This window comes from Clarias gariepinus, chromosome 5 (genome assembly GCF_024256425.1).
Source record: "Clarias gariepinus isolate MV-2021 ecotype Netherlands chromosome 5, CGAR_prim_01v2, whole genome shotgun sequence".
In the NCBI taxonomy this organism is placed as follows: Eukaryota; Metazoa; Chordata; class Actinopteri; order Siluriformes; family Clariidae; genus Clarias; species Clarias gariepinus.
This window is the reverse complement of record NC_071104.1, coordinates 12,304,985-12,327,738: the sequence shown is the minus strand read 5'-3', so window position 1 is coordinate 12,327,738 and position 22,754 is coordinate 12,304,985. Positions and strand designations below refer to the sequence as shown.

Below are 22,754 nucleotides of genomic sequence, written 5' to 3'. Positions count from 1 at the left end.
TTTGTCTATTTGTGTAGCTGGAAGGAGAATTTTTTTTTTCTTTGTCTCAATTTGTCTTATACTGTTTGGCTTCCATAGACACTGTCCTCATCATTGCTCGCTGTGCTCCTGCATTGGGAGTATGAGCAGAATCTATACTCTCTCAGCACAAATACTTTACTCTTCCCTTTAATGTGGGTCCCTTTCTGACTTCAGGTTTACAAACTTGTCTTTCCTTCAGAAATGCCTTCACTGCCTTTTAACATACAGTAACGAACCAGCTTTTAAACCTCTTCTTTATCTTAGTAGTACACTGCTGCCTTTGTTTCTTATGACCAATACACCTCCCCAAAAACATAAAAGCGAAAATTCATCCTCATCTAAACAAACACTCTTTTCCTTAAGGCCTCAGTTTAGACTGAGATTACTTCAGGAACAGCAGCTGAGGCTAATGTGACCCGCACCAGAGGACTGAATGAAAGCAAATGGACTGCTTGCCCTGCTTCGTCTTCAGTAGCTATTTACTGCTGAGTCATATGCTTTTGCAAAAGAAATTCTTAGCATTATAATCCTATAATATATAAATCCTTCTGTCTTTATGATGAACAGTATACTCTGGGAGCAGTGATGGCAGAAATGTGTGTAATTACCTAATAATTTATGTTTGATATATGATAGGATACCAGACATCAGTGCTATTTTGCAAAAAGTCAATGATGCAATGCCCTTCACGAAAAAAAAAATGATGATGCAATACTCTTCACGAAAAAGAATAATACAATACCCTTCTGAATTCGCATTTGAGATTTCCAGATGTGCTGCTTATATTGCATATTGTAGCCATATGTTTATGATTAACCTAATTAGTACAAACTGATTTAATTGTTAATTTAATCCTTAAGTGTCTAGAAACCCACCAAGGCTCTCCTCACAGTTTAAATCCCATGTATGCGCCCGGTCTTGTTTCAGCAAATCCATCCTAAGCTATTCCAAATTCCTCTCCCCACCATTTACACTAAATTACTCCCTTGCTGCTCACATTTTGTCAGCTGGTCCCCTCTGTCATCCCATCCGTGTCGAGAAGCCCTTTTGCCCGCTGCCAACCAATGCCTCCCCAAACACAGACACACACACACGCACAGTTTCTGCCACGAATCCCCTCTTTTCCCCCCAACATCTGTACAGCAGCCTTGCTAATGACAGAGCCTGGCCGCAGAGTGGAAGTGGGGAACTATTAACTAAAGGACTGAAGGGCTTGAGGTGCATCGACAGGCTTTACTGTCTCCCAGAGGACCTGTGCTTAATCAGTCCTGTTACCCAGCCTCTTGAAGCAGGAAAGACCAGCATATGCTGTGTTCACACAGACAGGAAGCCACGCCTTCAAGGTTGGAGGTGTACTGCATAGATTATTGTCCTGAGTTCTCAGCAATGGCCATTGAATTAATTGTCATATTAGTGTAAGCAGAAATATAGTTAATGTTTAGCATGAATCTCTTTAACCTTTATTTCTTTAAAGCCACCAGGATAAAAAGGCGAATGATTTACTATGGAATTTATAACTGTATTATATTACGCGATAATAAAAGAAGTCTGAAGGTGATTGTGCAAGTGTAGCATTTGACCTGCTGAATCAGTACAAATCTGTTTACAGAAAAATTATGTTTTGTGCTTCCCATAAAATATTCTCAGCTCTTTGTGTTCATAAATTATTCTAAATATGATTTTTATTTTTATTTTTTTAATATTTCAGCTCATTTTATTCTCCAGCTGAGCTGTTGCATTGTAAACTGTTGCGTTGCCAGGTGCCAGTATTTTATACTTTTATGTTAATAGCTGTGTTGTTAATCACATGCATTATCAGGGACGTGAGATGTGACCTAAGCGCTTTAGCAAATGCTGCTCTAGTTGGTTGATTGCTGTTAAGCGCTTTGTTGTTGTTGTTTCTCTTTCTTTTGCGCTTCAGATTTTCGCAGTGTCCAACTACTCTCTACCCAGTTGAAGCTTGCTCATTTTACTCTGTCCTGTCACTCTGTCTTATCTCTCCAACCTTCCATGTCAACTCATCTCATTTCATTTTATTCTCCCTCTAATTCACCCTTCATCTCTATCGATCCTTTTTATTCATCTCTCCCTCACCTCCTCACTCTCTTCCATATGTTTTTTTTTTCCCCCCGGATGCCACTGCGGGCTCTTGATTTGTAATGTGAGCAGGCGTAGGCGAGCGATGGGGAGAGCGAGAGAGAGAGACCGAACGAGGAGAGCAGAGTACGCTCAAGGGAGGAGAGGGGTGAAGAGGGCCATAATAGCGAGCCAGACAGAGAAAGAGATAGAGGCAGAAAGAGAGAGGGGAGTGAGAGGAGTGAGCTGCCCCACTTCACCTGTAATAAGGGAGAGTGCTTTTAAATGGCTATTTCACAGGCTTTTTCCAATTCAATTAAATTAACCCCTATTTCCCCAGTCATTTGGGCTCATGTTGTCATGGATACAGGAGCATAATGATGGGATAGAGTTTGTTATGGGATGGGGATAGGGATGGGTGTATAAGTCCATCCATCCTTTTAATCCTAGTGCAGTGTGATGTGACTGTGTAAGGCCAGTATAATAATAATACAGTATACAACTGCACTTAGAATACACTTTCTTGGTGATAGTGATGCATTGTGTAGAGATTTATCTGATTTTTTAAAATAATTTTTTTTCTGTGCTCTGTCTGTGCAGGATTTTTCCAAGGGAATATCTGTTACAGCACATTCATCTGTACTCACTGGCCGACCTCCAGCAGGTGAGAAGGAATTACTGTACATTAAACACAAACATTTATGCACACACACACAGCCATTCTGATTATTTGTTTAGCTCACCTGTGCTGTAGTTCTTATAGTGCAGAATTGCTTTAAAGGTGCATTCATGCCTCCAAAGTTACAAATCATGTCCAATTCCTCCCCCTTCCCCTAATTTAGTTGTGTCCAATTTTTCCCCATCATTAGGGGGCTCCCACATTAAGGCTACTCCCACCACTCAGTCGGGAGGGCCGAAGACTATCACTATGTTTCCTCCGAACCACGTGACGCCAGCCGACCGCATCTTTTCAAACTGCTCGCTCACGTACCATTGGGGGGCGTAACACACTTAGAGGATAGCGCTATCCGCTCTTTCTCCTTCTGCATGCATGAGCTCACAGACGTCCCTGATTGGCTGTAGAGACGTAATTAATGTGGGAGCACGAAGTACCTCTCATCCCTCCTCTCTGAGAGAGCTCGGCCAATCAGCTCTTTCTAGCATCACCCGGGAATCGAACTCAGGATCTCCAGATGATAGGATGAGCATTTTACCACTGAGGCAAATGTTTAATATTACTAAGTGTATTTTTTTTAAAAGGTCAAATTATTTAGTTTAAATTCCCACTCTGCTTCAATTTATGACAAAAAAAACGGGGATTTTGCCCCCATGAGGTCTGACCTACAAATATAGCAAACAGGTCTGAGCGTAGTAATGTGTAATACCATATTTCAGGCTTTACAGATAAATATTGCCTGTTTTTGATTTAGTTAGTGTTAACTATTTAGTAACTAAAAATAGTTAAGTTAACTATTTATAGCATCAGTACTTCATTTATGGATTAAAAGTATTTTAATCTATAGATTAAAATCTATAGTATAGATTTTGAAATTGAAAGCACAAAAATTTAACGATAAGACAGAAAGCTATAGGAAGGTGACTTTTATAAAAATGGAAATAGATGGGAGGTAGGGTCAAGAAGAGAACAAATCACTCCAGTGTTCACATTAATGCCAAAATCCTCCAAGTGCACCATTAAATGATTGTTGTAGACTGTATAGCCAAAAGTATTTAAAAACCTTAACATCCGTTTGTGGTTCAAATGGAAAAAGGGGAGGTAGTATAATCATTTTATAATCCAATCAGTAGGTAATTATTAATCATTGGAAACACTTGATCAGATCTTTTATCTTTTGTTGGAATAAATAAATTCTCACTGCATGTTTGCTCCACATGGGTTAACATTAGTTCATGTCATGAGTTTGCAAGAGGATAATATAGCTTCCCTTCCTGATTGTTAAATCAGGAAAACCCTAGAGAACTACCACCTCCCACCAGTCTTTACTTTAAAATTTCATCTACTGGGTCTCTGGATGAAGAAGGAGCACTGACTCGCTTACCATTTCAGATGTAGTAAAGCATCTAAACAATCACAGATGACACCAGAATCTTGTGATAAGTCATAAGACAGAAGGTGAAAATTGTCAGAAAAAATGAAAAGCCTAACTTCAAAGTTGGATAATAATTCTACTACTTATGCTGTTATATTACTATCAGATTAAATGCTTCACAGTGAGTATAACCACTTTCTGCATGTCACAAAAAAAGTTATATTCTAATTAATTGCTTTGGCCATGTAAACACACATCTTATTGGATCAGCTCTCATGTAAACAGTTAGGTTGGAATCTCTAATCGGAGTGATTTTAAACAGATGAAGAACTATTGTTCATGTGGATTTTTGTCACTCTTTCTCAGAAACTCCTCCTGCCCCTCCTCTTAACTGTTACTTTGACTGTGTTCATTCTCTTTTTTTTTTCTTTTTCCTCTCTCTCCTAGCAGGAGGGTAGAGTCCCTTTGCCTGCTCCTTCTTCACCCCGTGTTCCCTCCCACCCAGCTAACTAATTAGTGGCATTCAGAAGCAACAGGCAGAAAAACAAAGTGTGACAGGCCTTCATTCTTCCCAGTCCACTCCCTGACACTACCACACTTAGTATTTCTTCTCTTGTGCATCCTTTCACCCTTTATTTTGAATTTGTCTTTCATTCCTGTTCATCTCGGACATGTGAAAAAAGGAGAAATTTGATAAATAGTACCTTTTTTAAATGGTGTAATCTCACATCTAGAACATTCTTACAGGGAGGGAGGAGCATAAGAGTAAGTAATAAGTATAAAGCAAGTGGTGTTTTTCTTAGTGGTTGTTGATAAAATATCGGAAAGAACATAAGTTGTCTTTTACTAATCTATACACTTCTGTATATCAGCGTTCATTAAAAACAATTAAACTTATGTATTCAAGATCCATTCAGTAAAGTGAAACATTTTAAATCTTTTTTTTGTTTTAATTTCAGTGATTGTGGCTTATTGCTCTTAAAAAAACAGAAAACCTGGACCTCCATATTTCCTAAGATCGATTTTAAAAAAGGATTTACAATACATAAATGTTTAAAAGTATTATATTTGTTTATGCACTCATAACTCATAACACAAATTATGTATCAGTGTAAGATGGCACAGATTGGCTCAGCCTCTGGCACTGCTGAAGCGTTATCCTCCATAGATTCCCTGAGGTTCAGTTCTGGCGAGTTGGGTTGCTGATCAAGAGTAGTAATATTATGGTCAGAAAAAAAAAAGCTAGTGTTAGTTTTGGCACTGTGAGCCAGTGCCAAGTTTTGCGGGAAAAGGAAATCTACATCTCCATGAAGGTTGTCAGCAGAAGGAAGCACCAAGTGCTTTTAAATCTCCTGGTAGACGACTGTGTTGACTTTGGACTTGATAAAACACCAGCAGATGACATTGCTCCCCAAATCATTGCCGACTGTGGAAACCTCACGCTGGCCTTTAAGCACCTTGGATTCTGTGCCCCTTCATGCCTTCTTCTAAACACTGGGACCTTGACTTCTAAATGAAATGCTAAATTTCTTTTCACCTGAAAAGAGGACTTTGGACCTCTAAGCAAAGGTCCTGTTCTTTTTCTTCTCTCTCAGGTAAGCTGCTGGTTAATGTTGTCTCTGTTTCAGTTGTAGGTTGATATTGGGAATGCAACAGTTGTAGCCCATTTCCTAAAGATGTGTGTGCATGGTGGCTCTTAATGCACAGACTCCAACCTCACTTGGAAGAAGTTCTCACAAGTTCTTGAATTGGCTTTGCTTGCCTACCACACTTTTCTCCTTCCAGTCATCTTTTGTGATACAGCGCTCTGCAAACAGTCAGGCCTTTTAGTGATGACCTTCTGTGGCTTATAATCATCTTCCGGACAACTGTCAAGTCAGCAGTCTTTCCCATGGTCGTGCATACTGAACTACACAGGGATACACAGTATTTATATTGTATAAATAGTCATTTACTCAAACTTCAATTATTCTGAGATACTGATTTTTTTGTGTTCATATGCTGTAACAAAACTAAAACATTAAATCCTTGAAATATTCCACTTTAGGAGTAATGAAACTGGAATATATGAGGGTTTCCCTTAAACTGCAAAAAAAAAATTCCTTGACTTTATACTTTTTGGAAATGCGCTATATATTATTATATTATTTATTGGAGGTCATTATTTCCTGCACTTTCCTTCGTGAGACTTTGAGGACAATTCTCATTCTTATCCTATCACTTTCTCTTTCAGCATGCTAATTGGCTTACCTTATTAAGGAGCCATTTCATTTTAGCATAGCTGCCTACTGCCAGGTCCTTTTGCGGCTCGGGAATGTACACTCTGCATTTCGATGTGACTAAATGCTAAATAGGTAGATACCAGAAACCCTGCAGACCCAAAATGTACTTGCTCCATTCAGTTCTAGTAAACAACTACCAGTTTTGTGCTTTCTTTGTTAAAAAAAAAAAAAATCAAGTCCTTTGGCCATACTTGTTTGCCTAAGGCTTGCCCAGATACAGGTCTTGTTTAGACACTGGCTTTTGTTGAGCTTTATAACTAAGAGTTTAAAGAGTGCCCAAAGATGGCCCACATGAAGAGTGCCATATAAATGCTAATTGTTTTGTATGCATTATACTAGATGTAACTGTGTTAGCCTTGCCAACGACCTATAAACTATTGGAGAGACACAAAGAGGCATTCAATGGCTTTGGGGCATCATTGACATATGAACAAAGTTACAGAATCTCTCGTGGACGTCTGGGTGTGCCTCCTAGTATTCTTTTCTTTCTCTCAGCAGTTAGGATCCTGCAATATTTCACTTTTTCCATCCCCAAGTTGGATTTACTTCCAATTGTGATGACACTTTGGCTTCTGCACATCCAGTCATTCGTTTATTTACTACATAACTGCACTGTGTAGGTGTATAGTTAGTGACTGTAGCCCATTTGTCGCTGTGCACAAAGAGCCAGCCAGTCTGTGTGGCAGTGTTGGAGTGACTGATGTACTATGTAACACTGCTGTGCATTCTAATGTGCAACTGCTAAAACACTGTGCTCAGTGGTGGTCCGTGTACTGTATATAAGCAGATGGAGGGCAGTGCGGGCTAAAATTCATGCATCTGTGGTAGGTGTATCTATGGCCACTGAGTTCAGTTACATGATTAATAAAATGGCACTATTTTCAGTAAAAAAAAAAAAGGTGTATATATATATATATATATATATATATATATATATATATATATATATATATATATAAGGGATATAATAATATATATATATATATATATATATATATATATATATATATTTTTTTTTTTTTTTTTTAAACCCAGGTGGTCCCATGTCAGCTCGAGCGTGAAGGCCAGACTGTATGGTTTTGATAATGCTCTTCAGCAGTTGGGCCTTGGATCTTTTCTGTTATGATATATCATGACACATGCCTTGCGTGGTTGACTGTGATCAAATGTTTCCCCGATATATGCACTCACCCCTCTGTCCATGCTTTCGTTAATTTTTGTCCTCCAGACACAAGCTTGTCTCGTGTACCCACATGTACACTTCCTCTTTTCTCCCCTTCCTTCCCTTGCCCACACTTACTGACATGCTGGCTCGCTGGTGATAATCCTGTTTTGCCAGGACCTGGCAGGGAGGGTGTTATCCAAACAGAACTCACCCTCTTTTTATCTGTCTAATCCTGGCCCTTTCTCTGCCGGTTAATGGAGCAGGCGAGGACATTAGGGCCCGGGATGAGGAGGGGATAAAGTAGAGCGCGTTAAACAGCAGTTTTTAGGGGATTAGGCACCGGACAACAAAGCACACGCGGGACAGAGCTGAAGGGTGGGGGGGGCGGGAGCTCGCAAGACTGGAACGGCAGCCAGCACCCGTGCTGGCAGTTAATTTTTATTGCGGAGATGTGACAAACTTGAAATATTTGGCCTTGTCTGGAAACATAAATCATTGAGTTACGGGGCTTTTGATTTTCTAGAACACTTTAGGGACATTTTCTTGGCCTCGGGACTCTATCCGAAAGTCATATTGAGTGTATTAACAGCTCCCTTGTTTCTCTACACTAGCGCCGGCCCAGGTGCAGAGCTCCCTGAGAGGGCGCGCCCGCTTCTCAGCCCTCGCTAAATTATTGAGATGTTTAATTACTTTTTCTGTCAGCACTGATTAGGGGCCATATATATCATTGGGTGACTGCGAGTGTGCTAGCCCTCGTCTCTTTGATTACTGGGCCGAGGCAGTTCCCCTGACTCGCGGAAGTGTAATTCTCTGCCCGTGTCCTGTAGGGAAAGACTGACTTGGGTGTACGGTTTGCTACCTCTCAGCAATGGAGAGAACCGAGTTTAAGATGAAAGCTGCTTGATGAATGGATGGTTAGGTGCACTCCTGTTGCTTGTAGGAATGCAGCACGCTGGTGGTTTCACCCCTCTACACTTTTAGGTTTTGATTTATTATTTATTTAAGGTAATGCCTTTGGCCACCACGATGGAGCAGCTGATTTGAAAACAGATATGATTGTAGGTAGTTGATTACAATCTTGGTGGTTTTCCCTTTGATTGAAAGAAGTTTCCGATTATCTCTATTTAAATTCGATTTCTGCAATCTGCTGGGTCCCCCTCCTATTTTTTTTTTTTTTTTTTTTTTGAAATGACACATACATCATTTAATTAGTCCCACTGGACAGGAACAAGGCACTACCACAGTGAATCACTTTGTTGAGTAAAGAACTGCCCGAGCACTTGCTGTGCTTTCCCTTGGTTCTCGTCTCGTACCCACAACTGCAGTGCCCAACCTCCCCCGCGCCCACACAAACCCTTTTTAACGTCGCTCAGGGTGTGTGTGCGTATGAGTGTGTGTGCATGCTCGTGCTTCGTGGGAGACTGCGGTGGTCCCTCCTTTTATTCTCTTTCCTTCCTCTCTCCCCACCTCCCCAACTTTCTAGCCCCTCACCCCCCTCCCTTCTCCTCCGTTCTCATCTCCGTCCCACCATTCTTTGGCTTGCTTCTTGTGTAAGGGCCGAAGAATGCTGGCAGGCCCTTTAATTGGTGTGCCACAGCGCTGCCAGGTGTAGCCACTTGTCTCTTCCCCCTTGGTGAATATGCACTGGAGGTCCGGGCCCCTTCCCCTGGCCCATTCAGCAGCTACAATACACCTTCTTCAGACTTGCGCTTTCAAAGCCCAATGCCGATTTTTAACTACTCCGGCCGGTAAATGGCATTCACATATTATTTTTTGCAAAAGGTCTTCCAAAAGGAATTAGCCCACTCTCCCACCCACCCACGAGCCCTGGTTAACCCCCTTGTCCGCCCCTCCAACCTCACGAGCATTCATTAGTTTTGATCTGGATTCCTGATGTGAACTCTGGCTGCTTTGTCTTGCTTCCCATTGGGCTCTGTTTTTAAGAAGTGTTTGTCTTTCCACTGAAAATCCATATCATTACACATGACTGATATTTTCAATAAGTTGGTCTTCTTTTTGTGAGGGACATCTCATCATTGCAGTGTTCTGCTGCTTGTAGTTTTGCACATACTGGGTCCCATTTTTATAGGTGTTAATTTCTGTAGCATGTTTCCTCTCTCTATTCCTCACGATTTGGTGTTGCCCTTTCCTCCATCCTGTGCAGGTAATAGATGGGAAGTTGGCTCCTTTCCTCTCTAAAGTGATCAAGTTTGCCAGTTCCCACGTGTACAGCTGCAGTCTGTGTCGGGAGAAGGGCTTCATCTGTGAGCTCTGCCACAACGGCCAGATCCTCTACCCTTTCCAGGAGAATGCCACCAAGAGGTTAGTTCTTCCTCTTCTCCTTTAATAAGATGCTCCAACAACATAATTAGTAAGAAATTATGAATTATATGAAATTATATGAATAATCCAGTAATATTATTGTAGCTACTGGAATTTTATTAATAACGTCTAATGCAGGGTTCCTGCTCAGTCTCATCTCCTTATTGGATGTTTAATATATTAGTGACAATACACTTCTGACGTCCTGCCACAGCAGTGCAGCGGAATGCACCTCACGGTCCGGGACAGTCAGGCAGATTCTGTCATGTGTTAGTCACACCCAGGGGACAGCGGTATGAAGGTGTGCTTAGTCTCCAGAGCAATGAAGGGACATGCAGTTAATCCCCACAGCGCCTTTCCTCTCACAGCACACTTTATGGCTAACTACTGATAAGATACATGCTGCACTTCACACCATTGGTGTGACATTCCTCACTCATTTGGTGCAACTGTCTCATCAGTGCACACATGCTGGGAATTTTCTTCATTCGTTTCTTAATTGTGCACTCCTATGGAAATATTTATTAAAAAAAAAGACTAGTTAATTTCATCCACCAATATTGTATCTATACTAATTGTTCAGCCCAATTGTTAATATTGTATCTAAACTAATAATTTATACCGAAGATGTAAACTCAGATGATTCGTTCCACAACCCAAAAATATTAATTAAAAAATGATTAACACAAAATATAAAGTACAAATAATGAAATTAACCTGCACTTTTATCTTTGAAAAGAATCGTGGCTGGTGTGATGGAGAGGAGGAGGGGGGGGTTATTGGGTTGGACGACTTTTTCACACACACGCAGACTAACAGAATCACTGCTTTTGTGTCTGGTCACTTAAATCGTTTTTTAGTGTTTTGCGTGACTTTAACAGGGAACCTCTCTAATGACACTTGGTGTTGCCTCCTTTTGAAGATTTTGCGGAAATGTGGCGTTTAACTGTCCCGCACTGCTACAGCCTTTTTAAATTCTGTTGTTGCAGTACAATTACTAAAGAACAGTCACTACGATTGGAAATGAAGTAAGTGTTTCGCAAGACGAGCAACAATTTTTTAATATTTTTTTATTTAAAAAACGAGCATTGTCTTAGTTTACGAGCACCGAGTATCATGTTTCACGCATGTGCTTCTTGTTTTAACAACGAGCTTCCGGAATGAATTAAGCTGGTAATCCGAGGTTTCACTGTACTTGTATTTCAAGACCTCGCTTGTTTATCAAGTTAAAATTTATTCAAAAACTTTTGCTAGTCTTGCAAAACCCTTGCAGACCAAGTTACTCAAAGCTAAAGTCTTACGATTACAAATGGCATTGTGCTGTTTTTGGGTTTCACCAGAGTAAGAGGGCTCATGGTCCTAGACCCACACCATGAACAAATCAGCACCATGGTCTGTTAAAAAAAAAAAAGCTTACGCCAGTTACCCATAACGGTTATCTGTAGCCGTTAGCACCACTACTGACTCCATGTGTATGCGCTTGTTTTTTTTACAGACCTGTTTGGTTCTGTTTGTTGTGTGCAGTAAATGTGACGTTAACCTGGGCTTTATGGCTGCTTTATAACAGGTAGATGCGCGATAGCAGGCTGTCACTATTCAGAGACGGTGTTAAGGCATTAAAGGTGATTGCAGCCGGAGGTGTCTGCACACCCTGTTGTAAACTCATAAACACCTGCATCTCCTGTATGCTGTTTTGATAAACCACACATCCACCTGCTATTTGAATACTCTATGATCTCGGGTCAAGGGGCTTTACAGTAAACTGTGGTGCATTATCAGAACGCGTAGATCTATCAAAAGACTTTAACCTGTTTGCTCCCTGTAGCAACTCTGAGGAGCATTTTTTAAAATCCTCAGTACTGAAACAAACAATAAGATCGATCGGCAATTGACTGGAATCACATAGCTGATCCTATGCTGATCGTGTACCCACTCCTGAGTAGCACAACTGAAAGCAAGCAAGCAAGCAAGACTAACCAGTCCACTCATGTGGATAACGCTGTCCTCCTACCCCCTAACAATGCATGGTGTAGGTGTCATGTGTCTCAAAGAAAGCACACAATGGCCTTCACCTTCCTTATTTGGTAGCCGTCAATTCATGTAAATACAATTAAAAGTTTCTCTTCGGTAGAGTGACCTTGAACACTTTTATTTTGAGATTAGATTGAGTGAGTTAAAGTCCTGTAAACTTGTGCGGTTTTGGAGTAAATGTTAACGTTGTTTATTATAAACATACAGTTAAGTTAAAAAAAATTTTGTGCTGTTGATTTCCCCCCAAAAAAAATGGAACGAGCAAATCAGACTCAATCAGAAATCTGAATCAACCAGGGAAATTGCATTTCGAGAAAATGGGCGTGGCTACTTATATTGAGAAGTGGGATGATCTATGTGGTTGCTGAAATAAACAGTTACGTTAATGTCCCTTATACCTGGCACAACAGCACTGTTTAATTACTATACAAGGGTATTATGTGCAGTCAGGTGTTCACCGCTCCCTGTGTTTATCTTTCTTCAGGTGCGAGGGATGCGGCGCAGTGTTCCACACCGAGTGTCGAATGCGTGCCCAGCCTTGTCCACGCTGCGTTCGTCGAGAGCTGCACAAGAAACCCTCTTCGTTCTGGAAGAAGCACAACCACAGCGAGAGCCCCGACGACGACTGCTGCTTCGATCTGGACACCTGAGCCAAAGCTTTGAGAGCGAGGGAGGCTGCCTCCCAGCTGGGCTGCTCGAGCAGGCCTGCTTTACTAACCAACAGCCAACTGCTGCTGAGTCTCTGCATGTGTACATCCACTCTGTGGGCCATGTAGAAGAGCTCTGTGTTTGTCGACAAGGAACAGAAGGGTCTTATTGTTTTTTTGTTTTTTTTTGTTTGTTTAGTTGTTTGTTTTTTTTCTCTGTCTCTCTCTCTCTCTCTCCTCCTCTCCTCCTTCTCTCCTCCTCTCACCTGAGAGAGCGGGGGGACACAGACAATACTTCAGTCCCTGAAGAGGAGAGCTTTCATAATGATACCAATTTGCCCTCTCCTTTCATCTACCAAATGACAGCCGGGCCAACCGGCAAATGCGGAACCGAGTGGAGTACTCTCTCATACTAGCGTGTAAACACACTCTAGCAGTCTGACGCAAAATAATGCAGTCTCTGGAAATCCAGGGCCAAATCATTTTCTCCGTACAACGGAGCATCTAATCCATTAATGGCCACGCTACAATCGGATGTCGGAAATCACATCTAGGAGAAAAGTCTTCGAAGTTATTATTCAACCTATAGACTCAGCATGAACATCCACATTACACTTGACTGTCTTCCTCTCTGCGTTCCTGCACAACTTCTGTGATCAGTCTATTCAGTAAAGAAAAGGGGTATTTACTTGTTTTCTTACACTGGTTTGGTTATATACATTGGAGAAAGCTTGGTGCCATAACTACTACTGGAGAGAGAACTAAGCCTTAGGGGAAGCCCCTGTGTGTGTTTGTGTGTGTGGGGGTTTTTTTGTTCGTTTTTTGTTTTTAGAGAGGATCATAATGTCATGCACCCAAAACATGCACAATGGTTTGGACTCCTGTGACGTTCTTGGCTCATTCTAGTCAAAGCCAGCCTTCAGAGAGGTTGGCTTCTCATCCTGTACAGCTGGAACTGAAGTTTATCGCCACTGCCTATATGCAGCTGAGCTACGGTCCCTTTGCCAGCCGCTGGCTTTTTGATTACAAACTTTCCTCGGCCACAAGGTCCCAAATTATAGTCCATAGAGCTGAGGCTTTGTTTAGCCTTGGTAGACCCAGTTCAACAGGGATCGCAGGGAAAACCCGCCTGCTGACGGGCTCGTTACTCACTTCGTCAGCCCCCTGCCGCAGGATTGGATCCGTATCAGTCGCTTGTCTCACTGGGTGTGCGTTCACACTCCATTTTCCGGCTACTTGAACTAAGCACTGGCAATAATATCGCTCATTTTGCTTCTTCATTTTTTTTGCTGCCTTATTTGACCTACTGGTTCTCATCTCGTTTTCCAAAGGGACAATGCTTAGACAATGCACAATGACGACATGCTTTGTTTGCCTGAAATTCTTGTTGTTTTTTATCCCCCCTATGCAAATTAAATAGCCTAAGTCACCACTTTCATGTGCTTAAGAAATCCCCAAACTTTTTATTCTCATAATTTTTTTTTTCTTTTTTGCAAACATAGAGGCAAAGTCAGGATCAGCATTTAGCTGCTTCTCTCCAGACACCGTACCAGCAATTTGTTTTTGTTTTTTTCCCGCAGATTCTGTAATGGATAAAACTATTTATTGTTCTGATTTGTGTGCAGCCATGATGCATAGATGAAGTCTACAGGAATTACGAAGTTTTTTTCTTGTTATAATGTTGAATTATGTTTCGTATTTTTGTTTTATTTATTGTATTGGAAAACCTGTTTACATCATGTGTTTCACTGAGAGCAGCTCCTTCTTTTTCTTTGACATTTGCACCTAGACTAAGTTCTGTTGACTTTTAATACAGTCAAAGGAATACGGACGGATGCATGTGGTTACTGGAAAACCTGAAGATTTATTGTGCCACTTGTTAGTAATTGCTCTAAATTTGACTGTATTAATTAAACCTCTTTCTCGTACACACTTTGCCTGCCTTAAACTAAAAGCCTAAGCATCCATCTGCCTGTTGATAATCATCTGTTCTTGTACATTAGTAAGACAGTAATGCAGTTTGTTTGGAGACTAATGGGTTTTCATCATCTAATCGGTAGTTCGGAAAGAAAACTGTACAAACTATTGATTGTACAGTGCTTTTGCTTGGTAGATCCATGTCTTTTGCTGAAATTGGGGAGTTTCTCAGCAAGTTTGCACAAATCACTGGCAGTATGATTATCTGCCACATCACAAAGCCTGTTCTGGCACTTTTATGGTATCCCATTTAATGTGTTAAGATTGACAGATTGTTTGTTGTGAATATATCGATTTAGCAGAGTTGCACTAGTTAGTCGAAGAAAAGTTTAGCCAGATGTGTAGCAAATTAGAGGGAAAAACAAAATGAAATGTCTTGGTAAGCAAATTCTCTAGAACTGTACTGGAGTGTTTAGAACCAAGTTTTTCCATCAGTTTGTGATGATGATGATGATGATGTCACTTCTAACACGTCACTCCAAAATCTCTCATAGGTGTCCAGTTGAGTTAAGGTCTAATGAGCATGATTTACATTCTTCATCTGAACAAAACATTCAGTGAGTCCTCGTGACCTGTAAAGTAGGCGGGGTCAGTATGGAAGAGACCACTCCCATCAGGTTGGAAATAGTCATGATAGGATAAAGATGATCAGCCAGACTGTTTGTTGTTGTTTTTCCCTTTTAATTTGTTGCTCATCTAAAATGTGAGCTTCTAAAAACCATTAGAAGTATTTTTTTTCCATTTCTAACCATAAACGCTTGACCTTAGCCTAACTTGAAGATGTTTCACAATTACTTTCCTAGACTGACCTGAGATGTCAGGGTTTACCTGTAGACATAGACCTCTAGTATTATTTGTTAGTCTGGTACTTAACTTGTTGTAAATGTAGCACTGTTGTAAAGATTTCTTCAGGGATTTTAAACACACTGAAAACAGTGATGAGAGAGAGAGAGAAGGTAAAAAAAAATGAGATTAGTGATGTACGTAACTTTTATTCCTTTCGGTACAACAAAACCTTTTTGTACACCATTATTACAGGTGAAACAGGATCTCCTACTGGTTTTATCCACCCTGCTGTGCTTTGTTGTATATAATTCAGTGATCCATATCAGCAGTTGATTTAAGCAGTATTTATTGTATTTATGTTCTATTTATGTTTGCTGTGTCTGGGCCTGATTCTGCGTTTTCTTCCTGCTCTGTCATCCAAAAAAAAAAAAAACTTTACACCACAGACGACCTCTTATGCAAATGTGTAAAAAAAAAAAAAAAAATCTAAATCTTTCTGTTTTGGCTCCTTTTGTTTTCTTTTTCTCACTGATACCATTAAAGTAAGTTACCTAACAAGTCTGGGTTATTATTATTATTTTTTTAATGTGACGAGTTTTAAGTGTAGCCTGGCTAAAATTCAGGCTTGGTGGAATAACTACAACTGGGTCTGATTTTTAGTTTCTTTCCTGATTCTGGTCCAAGGTGAGTTTGGTATCTGGATGGAACAAATGCATCACTGCCTACGTCCAGGGCTTATAAACTACCCTTGCAAGAAAAGCGTCCAAAGCCTGACTCATTCACTAATCCCAAATTAAAAACCACAAGCTTGTGTTGGGTTTTTGACTTGTCCGAGACCACAGCATGAGGCTTATAATTTTTATTTATTTTTTGTACATTGATGCATTGTGAGACAGCTGCAGTTCCACCATTATTATATATATATATATATATATGTGTGTGTGTGTATGTGTAATTTATGGATTTATTCATCCTGAGAAATGAGGTTGATTCCAAGTCCTGTTTTATTCACGTATTTACACTGCCTCGCCAAAAAAAAGTCACCACTTCAGAAGAGTCAAATTACCAGGCTGCACTTGAAAACAACTAAAGACATATAAATTGGGTTGAGACCTGTCTGACACATTAAAACTTGTAAGGACTCTGCTGAACCTTCAACTAAGAAAAAAAATATCATGAATATGTAGTTAAACATGCACTTAAACATGTAGTAAAGATGCATGGCAAATGTGATGAGAACTCTCAAGCCTGTTACCAAACAAATGTGTCATAAGAAATAAGAACATAAGAAAACCGTTTGTTAGTAAGACTAATCAGTAAAAAAAAAAAAGTCAGAGTGACCCTATTCAATGGGTGATTGTTGCATTAGGTTAAGAAGGGAAGCGCATGAAGTGATGCACATGATCATCATGCATAGTGGCCACCATACACTCATTCTCATACATGAATTTTGGTGTGTGCAATTCTTTTTGGCCAGGCAGTGTATACTGGATATTTCTCATTTTAAAGGATTAATATCCTTAAAAAAAGGATTAATATCCTTTAAAAAGAAAACCATCAACATATTCAATTCAATTTAATTCAATTTTATTTATATAGCGCTTTTAACAATGATCATTGTCCCAAAGCAGCTTCACAAGAAAAAAATGAAAGATTTTTTTTTTTTTTTAAGAAAGAAAAGAAAAGAAAATATTTGGAAGTGTGTATGTGTGAGAAAAATGTGTCTAGATAATAATTAAATGAATGAATGATGAATGAAATGTCTCTGATGAGCAAGCCAAGGGTGACGGCGACAGTGGCAAGGAAAAACTCCCTGAGATGGCAATAGGAAGAAACCTTGAGAGGAACCAGACTCAACAGGGAACCCATCCTCATCTGGGTGATAACCGATAGAAATAACATCAAGTGTGTTGTGCAGGTGAAAGTTCAATATATCAGAAGTTGTGTAGATTCAGTTCAGCAGTAGGTGCAGAGGGCAGATGGGGTCAGATCACTGGAAGCACAGGAGCAGGATGTGTAGCTCCAGCCATCATAAAGCAGAATCTAGCTGGAGCAGGTCCTTCTCAAGATGCTTTAGAAACCTCGCAGGGTTGGCCTTTGTCTACTGAAGCTGGCACAATCTCCAGATGTCTCAGGATGGGTAGAAAAATACAGAAAAGATGGAGAGAATTAGCGTAGTTGCCATTCAGGATAAGTGTAATGGAGTATGAGGTTATGGGTTGAGTTACGCGTATGCCAGATTAAAGAGATGCGTCTTGAGCCTACTTTTGAATTGGGAAACCGTGTCTGCTCCCCGAACAGTGTCTGGAAGGCTATTCCAAAGCTTTGGAGCCAAATATGAAAATGCCCTGCCCCCTTTTGTAGATTTTAAAATTCTGGGAATTACCAGAAGTCCGGAGTTTTGTGATCTTAAGGAGCGTGGTGGATTATAGCGTATCAAAAGACTGGTTAGGTATGAGGGAGCTAAACCATTTAAAGCCTTGTATGTAAGTAGTACTATTTTGTAATTAATTCTAAATTGAACAGGTAGCCAGTGCAGGGATGATAATATAGGTGTTATATGATCATATTTTCTGGATCTAGTGAGAACCCTGGCGGCTGCATTTTGGACTAACTGAAGCTTGTTTATTGAGGATGCAGGACAACCACCTAGTAATGCATTACAATAGTCCAGTCTGGAGGTCATAAATGCATGAACTAGCTTTTCTGCATCAGATACGGATAGGATACTCCTAAGTTTGGCAATATTTCTAAGATGGAAAAAGGCTGTTTTTGTGATATTGGAAATATGATTTTCAAAAGACAAGTTGCTGTCTAATATCACGCCCAGGTGACCATATGACCTAGGTATTGTGATGCAACCCTAAAACAGAGGAATTACTGTTGCCATACTGATCATTTTTCTGTAACATCATCCCTAAAGTAGTTTATTTCCATTTCATTACAGCAACATGCCTTGTTAATGAAAGAGGACAAAGGAGATTGGCCAGACTGGTTCAAGCTGACAGAACTCGCAAAACTGTGGAATGTACAGCATGTTAAACCTTGCAGCAGATGGGCTACAAATGCAGATGATCACATCAGATTTTATTTCTGTCAGCTAAGAAGAGAAAGCTGAGGCTGCAGCGGGCACAGGCTCACCAATACCGGCAAGTTAAAGATTGGAAAAATGTAGCCTGTAGGTCTGAGGAGTCTCAATTTCTGCTGAGGCACACAGATGGTTGGGTCACAATTTGGCAGCAACAGCGCAAATCCATCCGCAAAAACCTGCCTTGTGTCAGCCGACCAGGTTAGTGGAGGTGGTGTAACAGTGTAGAGAATGTTATCTTGGCACACTTTGGCCTGGTTAATATTAATTAATCGTTGCTTGAATGTCACAGCCTATGTAAAGTCTTGTAGCTGAGCATGTGTATCACTTCATGGCCACAATTTACCATTTTCTAGTATTCTCCATGTCACAAAGCCAGAGCCATCAGCAGACGGGAAAATACACAAGTCCTGTGGTTTAGTAAAAGAAGAGATTCCCTATGCCAAATGTTACTCAAGTAAAAGTAGAAGTCCTCCATCTGCTTGTATCTGAGTAAAAAGGGCAGATATACTCACCTTCAAATTTACTTAAATATCAAAAGTACAGGAGTTGTCTTAGCTCACAGTAGCCTTTTTCATGGTAAAGAAAAACTCTTTTTCTCTCTGATTTCAAAATGCAAACATGCTGATTTCATCACTATCTGCACTCAGTTCCACTCCTGATTTACCTGTTACGTTATTAGGCGTGTCTCGAAAGAACTACCACAATTAAGTCACAATTATGCATAATAGTCAGCAGGTGGTGGAATTCCTGCTTTAAATACTACACACAAATCTCACTAGGTAACGCAACACCATGCAGAAATGTAGTTAGGTAGAAGTAGTAAAAGTAGATATTTGTTGTACTTTTGAGTGGAGTAAAAGATATCCTCTAATAAAACGTCTCAAGTAGAGTATCAAAGCAAATGTACTCAGTTACCTTTCATTGCTGGTCATCACAAATTTGCTTTATGAACCTGATAGTGAATTTAATGTTTTTAAACAGCCTTCCAAGTCACTGGATCTGAATCCATCAGATCCGGAGATCTGCAGCAACAAAAATGTCAATGTTTTCAAAATCTTGGAGAACCCCTGCCATGAAGAACTGATGCTATTTTGGGAGCAAAGTATCGCCCTTCCCAGTATTAGTACAGCATTCTTAATAAAGTGCTAGTTGAGTGTATATAGCAGCTATAAACACTCATTCCTTCACCAGTCTCACATTTATGCTTTTGAAGTTAAAACTGAAAAAGAAGAAACAGTTTGTTCATGTTACATAGAAACCACAAGCCACAAATGCCTTTGCCTCGAAGACTTTCCTGTGGTGGAAAAACCTCTTGACCATTACAAAGCACCTGAGACAACTTCCCCGAATGTTAAATAAACATCTTACAGAAAGCTTCGCCGCTGAATATTACAAATATTACAAAAATGCAAACAAGAAGAAAATACCCTGCTCATTATTAGTTTAAGGTTTAGGCGGTCAGTTAGATAAAGTCCCTGTGATGTATATGAAGGTCTAGTCAACTTAAGTAGGCATTTATTGTCATTTACAGTTCAGGACACAGTGAAATGAAACAGCGTTGCCCCAGGACCCAGGTGCTACATCCATTTAACATAAATAAACAGAAACCAACTAAGACACCTAATTAGCTGACTATCTAAGACAAGCCAAATTGACACCATAAATTGACAAACTATCCTAAGTACTACACAAAAGACAACAAAAACAGGTAAAGAAGGTCCACCGAGTTACCACTGTTGGGTCCTTAAGCAAGACCCTTAACCCTCAACTGCTCAGATGTATAAGGAGCTAAAAATATAAGTCGCATGATATTTAAAAAACAGTAAACGTTTCTTGTAAAAGTAGCAGCAAAGACAAAAACGATATATATATATATATAAAATATGCACAGAACAACCTTTTCTGCATTTATCCTTAAATAAGGGGAACTTGTTTGACACCTGTTTTTCACAGAATAATTTACCTCTCTAATTGAACTCCATACTGCATACTTGAACAGACTAATATTTGTTTTTCTTTACTTACATTAAACTAATAATCCATTTATGTCATGTTGTGATTCAGAATAGAATGTGCAGGGTGTCCAATGCATTTGTGTAAAAGTTATTATATGGATATACATACTGTATACATACACTACTGTGCAAAAGTCTTAGGCACCATATTATTTGCTGTACCAATTTTGTTATATATGTTTATCATGTCTGCATAATTATGTACAAAATCATTCAGTTAAATATAACTTAAAAATGAATAAATAACATTACAGGAGAATATATACATGACTGTAAAGAAAAATATATAGCACAAGACAGACCAGTTTTCAGATGGAAACAAAAGACCTAATGTACGCCCCTGAGATTTGCATAAAAGTAGAAAGGAGCGAGTGTGACAAAGTTACCAGAAGAACTCATATTCTCCAGCAAGCTCAGTAAAACCTAACGCTGTTTTACTTATAGTACTGTACTTTTGAAAACATTTCTGCATGAAAGAGACTTCTATAAAGGGCAATAAAGAGAAATAAAACAGTCAATATTTGGAGTGAAAACCCATTGCTTAAAATCAGGAGTTTTAGGGACAGATTTGTGCAGTTTTATGAGAAAACAGCTAAAATATATGCAAAATAAATGAGCAACTACATTATCTCGGAATTTCCACAACCTCAATGTACAAGACAAACCCCACTCCATATCGCCGTGCTTTGTTTGTTAACCGAAAAACCAGTGGTTGGCCACCCAGATGCTTCTCCTCTCAGGTTTATTTTAACTTTACCCCCACCACCCTCTCTCCTTTTCCTTCCCTCAAGCAGCAATTTGTCCCAGCCTTAGAGAGCTCTAAAGCCCTGTCTCTGACACACAGTAATCCAGCAGGATCTAGGCTCCGCCGATGGGCCGGAACATGCCTAGCCCTCCACCTGTGTGTGTGTGTGTGTGTGTGTGTGTGTGTCCGTCTGTTAGCTGTTCTCGGAGTCTCCTTAAAAACGAGCCACTCCACTGATCCCAAACTCCATTAAGTTCTTAATGTTTGACAGGCTAAGGTTGAAGATCCACCAGCTCATCTCTTCTTAAATGCGTTCCTTCACACATACAGTATCTGTACCTGCTGTGTGTTTTTGCTTGTTGTGGTAATATGTTTTTCATGCCAATAGGTTGACACAGTTGCCCTTTGTCTGTGTACAATAGGTTCCTTCTTATGTGGATTTGTTTTCGCTCCAGATTTCCATTCAAGAAAATTTGTTGAAGGGGATTTTGGTAATCATTGACATAAAATAGACATGATAGTCGAATAGGGAGCTTAGATGAGTTCTATTGTTTGCAGGAAAGTTTCCACAATATCGCTGTTCAGCTCAGAAAATACACAGAAGCTGGGGGGAAGTGGTGTATCCAAGTCGATGTGTTCATATGAGAGTTCGTTATTGTAGCGTGAAGGATAAAAGTGTGTGTGTGTGTGTGTGTGTGTTGCGATTGACTCATTTGGCTGTGATTTGTATTGAAGAGAAGCTAAATTGAACCTGAGTGTCGGCCTCGCTTAATTGTCGGTGCCAATTAGTGCATTGTCAGCGGCTACAATGGCTCCAGTGTACCGAGGGAAACATTGTGCTTTGTGCTTCTCCAGTGGCCCACAGGCCAGTCAAGACTCATTTAGGGCCCTGACAACATGGGGCCCCGAAATGCCAGAGTGGGGTGAGGAGCAAAAAGATGACTATAGGGTGGAGGGGAAACAATGAGGACGTGAGAGAGCGGGCAAAATACGAGCTCGGGGAAAAAACAAGCTGCTGAAACCCCCACCTCATACATGGACACGGACAAAGTCCTCTCTGACGTCCACCTGCTAATAACGTTGACCTACATCAACACTGAGTAACGCAGCACCAGCCATCCGTGTCAGACATCACATGAACTGCAAATTCCCCCCAGTTTGTGCTTTCTGCTCATTTCTCACAGAGTGACAGCACAAATTAGATTTTTACTTTCACCCATTAAATATACAAGAGTTTAATCTCTCAGACTTGGACAGCAAAATTGACTTCGCTGTGACACTGTACAAATGCACAAGGTCTACATATCGTATAAAACAAAAAGAAAGGACATGTTGTAATCATCTCCTAACCAGTTGAACTATAATGGTCATGGTGATTAGCTTACGGATTAACATTAGCTGTCTTATCTCTTTCACTTCGTCAGTAGATCTTATCTTGATGGCTGTCTGTCTGTAAACAACATTAAGACATAATAGTCTTACTTGAAACCTTTACACACACATACACACACATACACACATACACACCAGCTCAAACTTTAAGAA

The 22,754-nt window shown here is 40.1% G+C and overlaps 1 protein-coding gene across 2 annotated transcripts in view; it reads left to right on the top strand.

The window, feature by feature from the left end:
* Window positions 1-15,905, top strand: part of plekhm3 (pleckstrin homology domain containing, family M, member 3) — a 42,829-nt gene extending 26,924 nt beyond the window's left edge. For both annotated transcript variants that reach the window (XM_053496916.1, XM_053496915.1), the window contains exons 7-9: window positions 2,698-2,761; window positions 9,760-9,917; window positions 12,433-15,905. In XM_053496916.1, coding sequence (XP_053352891.1) covers window positions 2,698-2,761; window positions 9,760-9,917; window positions 12,433-12,598 — 388 coding nt within the window. In that variant the 3' untranslated portion in view covers window positions 12,599-15,905. The remainder of the gene's footprint in view (window positions 1-2,697; window positions 2,762-9,759; window positions 9,918-12,432) is intronic.
* The last annotated feature ends 6,849 nt before the right edge of the window (window positions 15,906-22,754 follow it).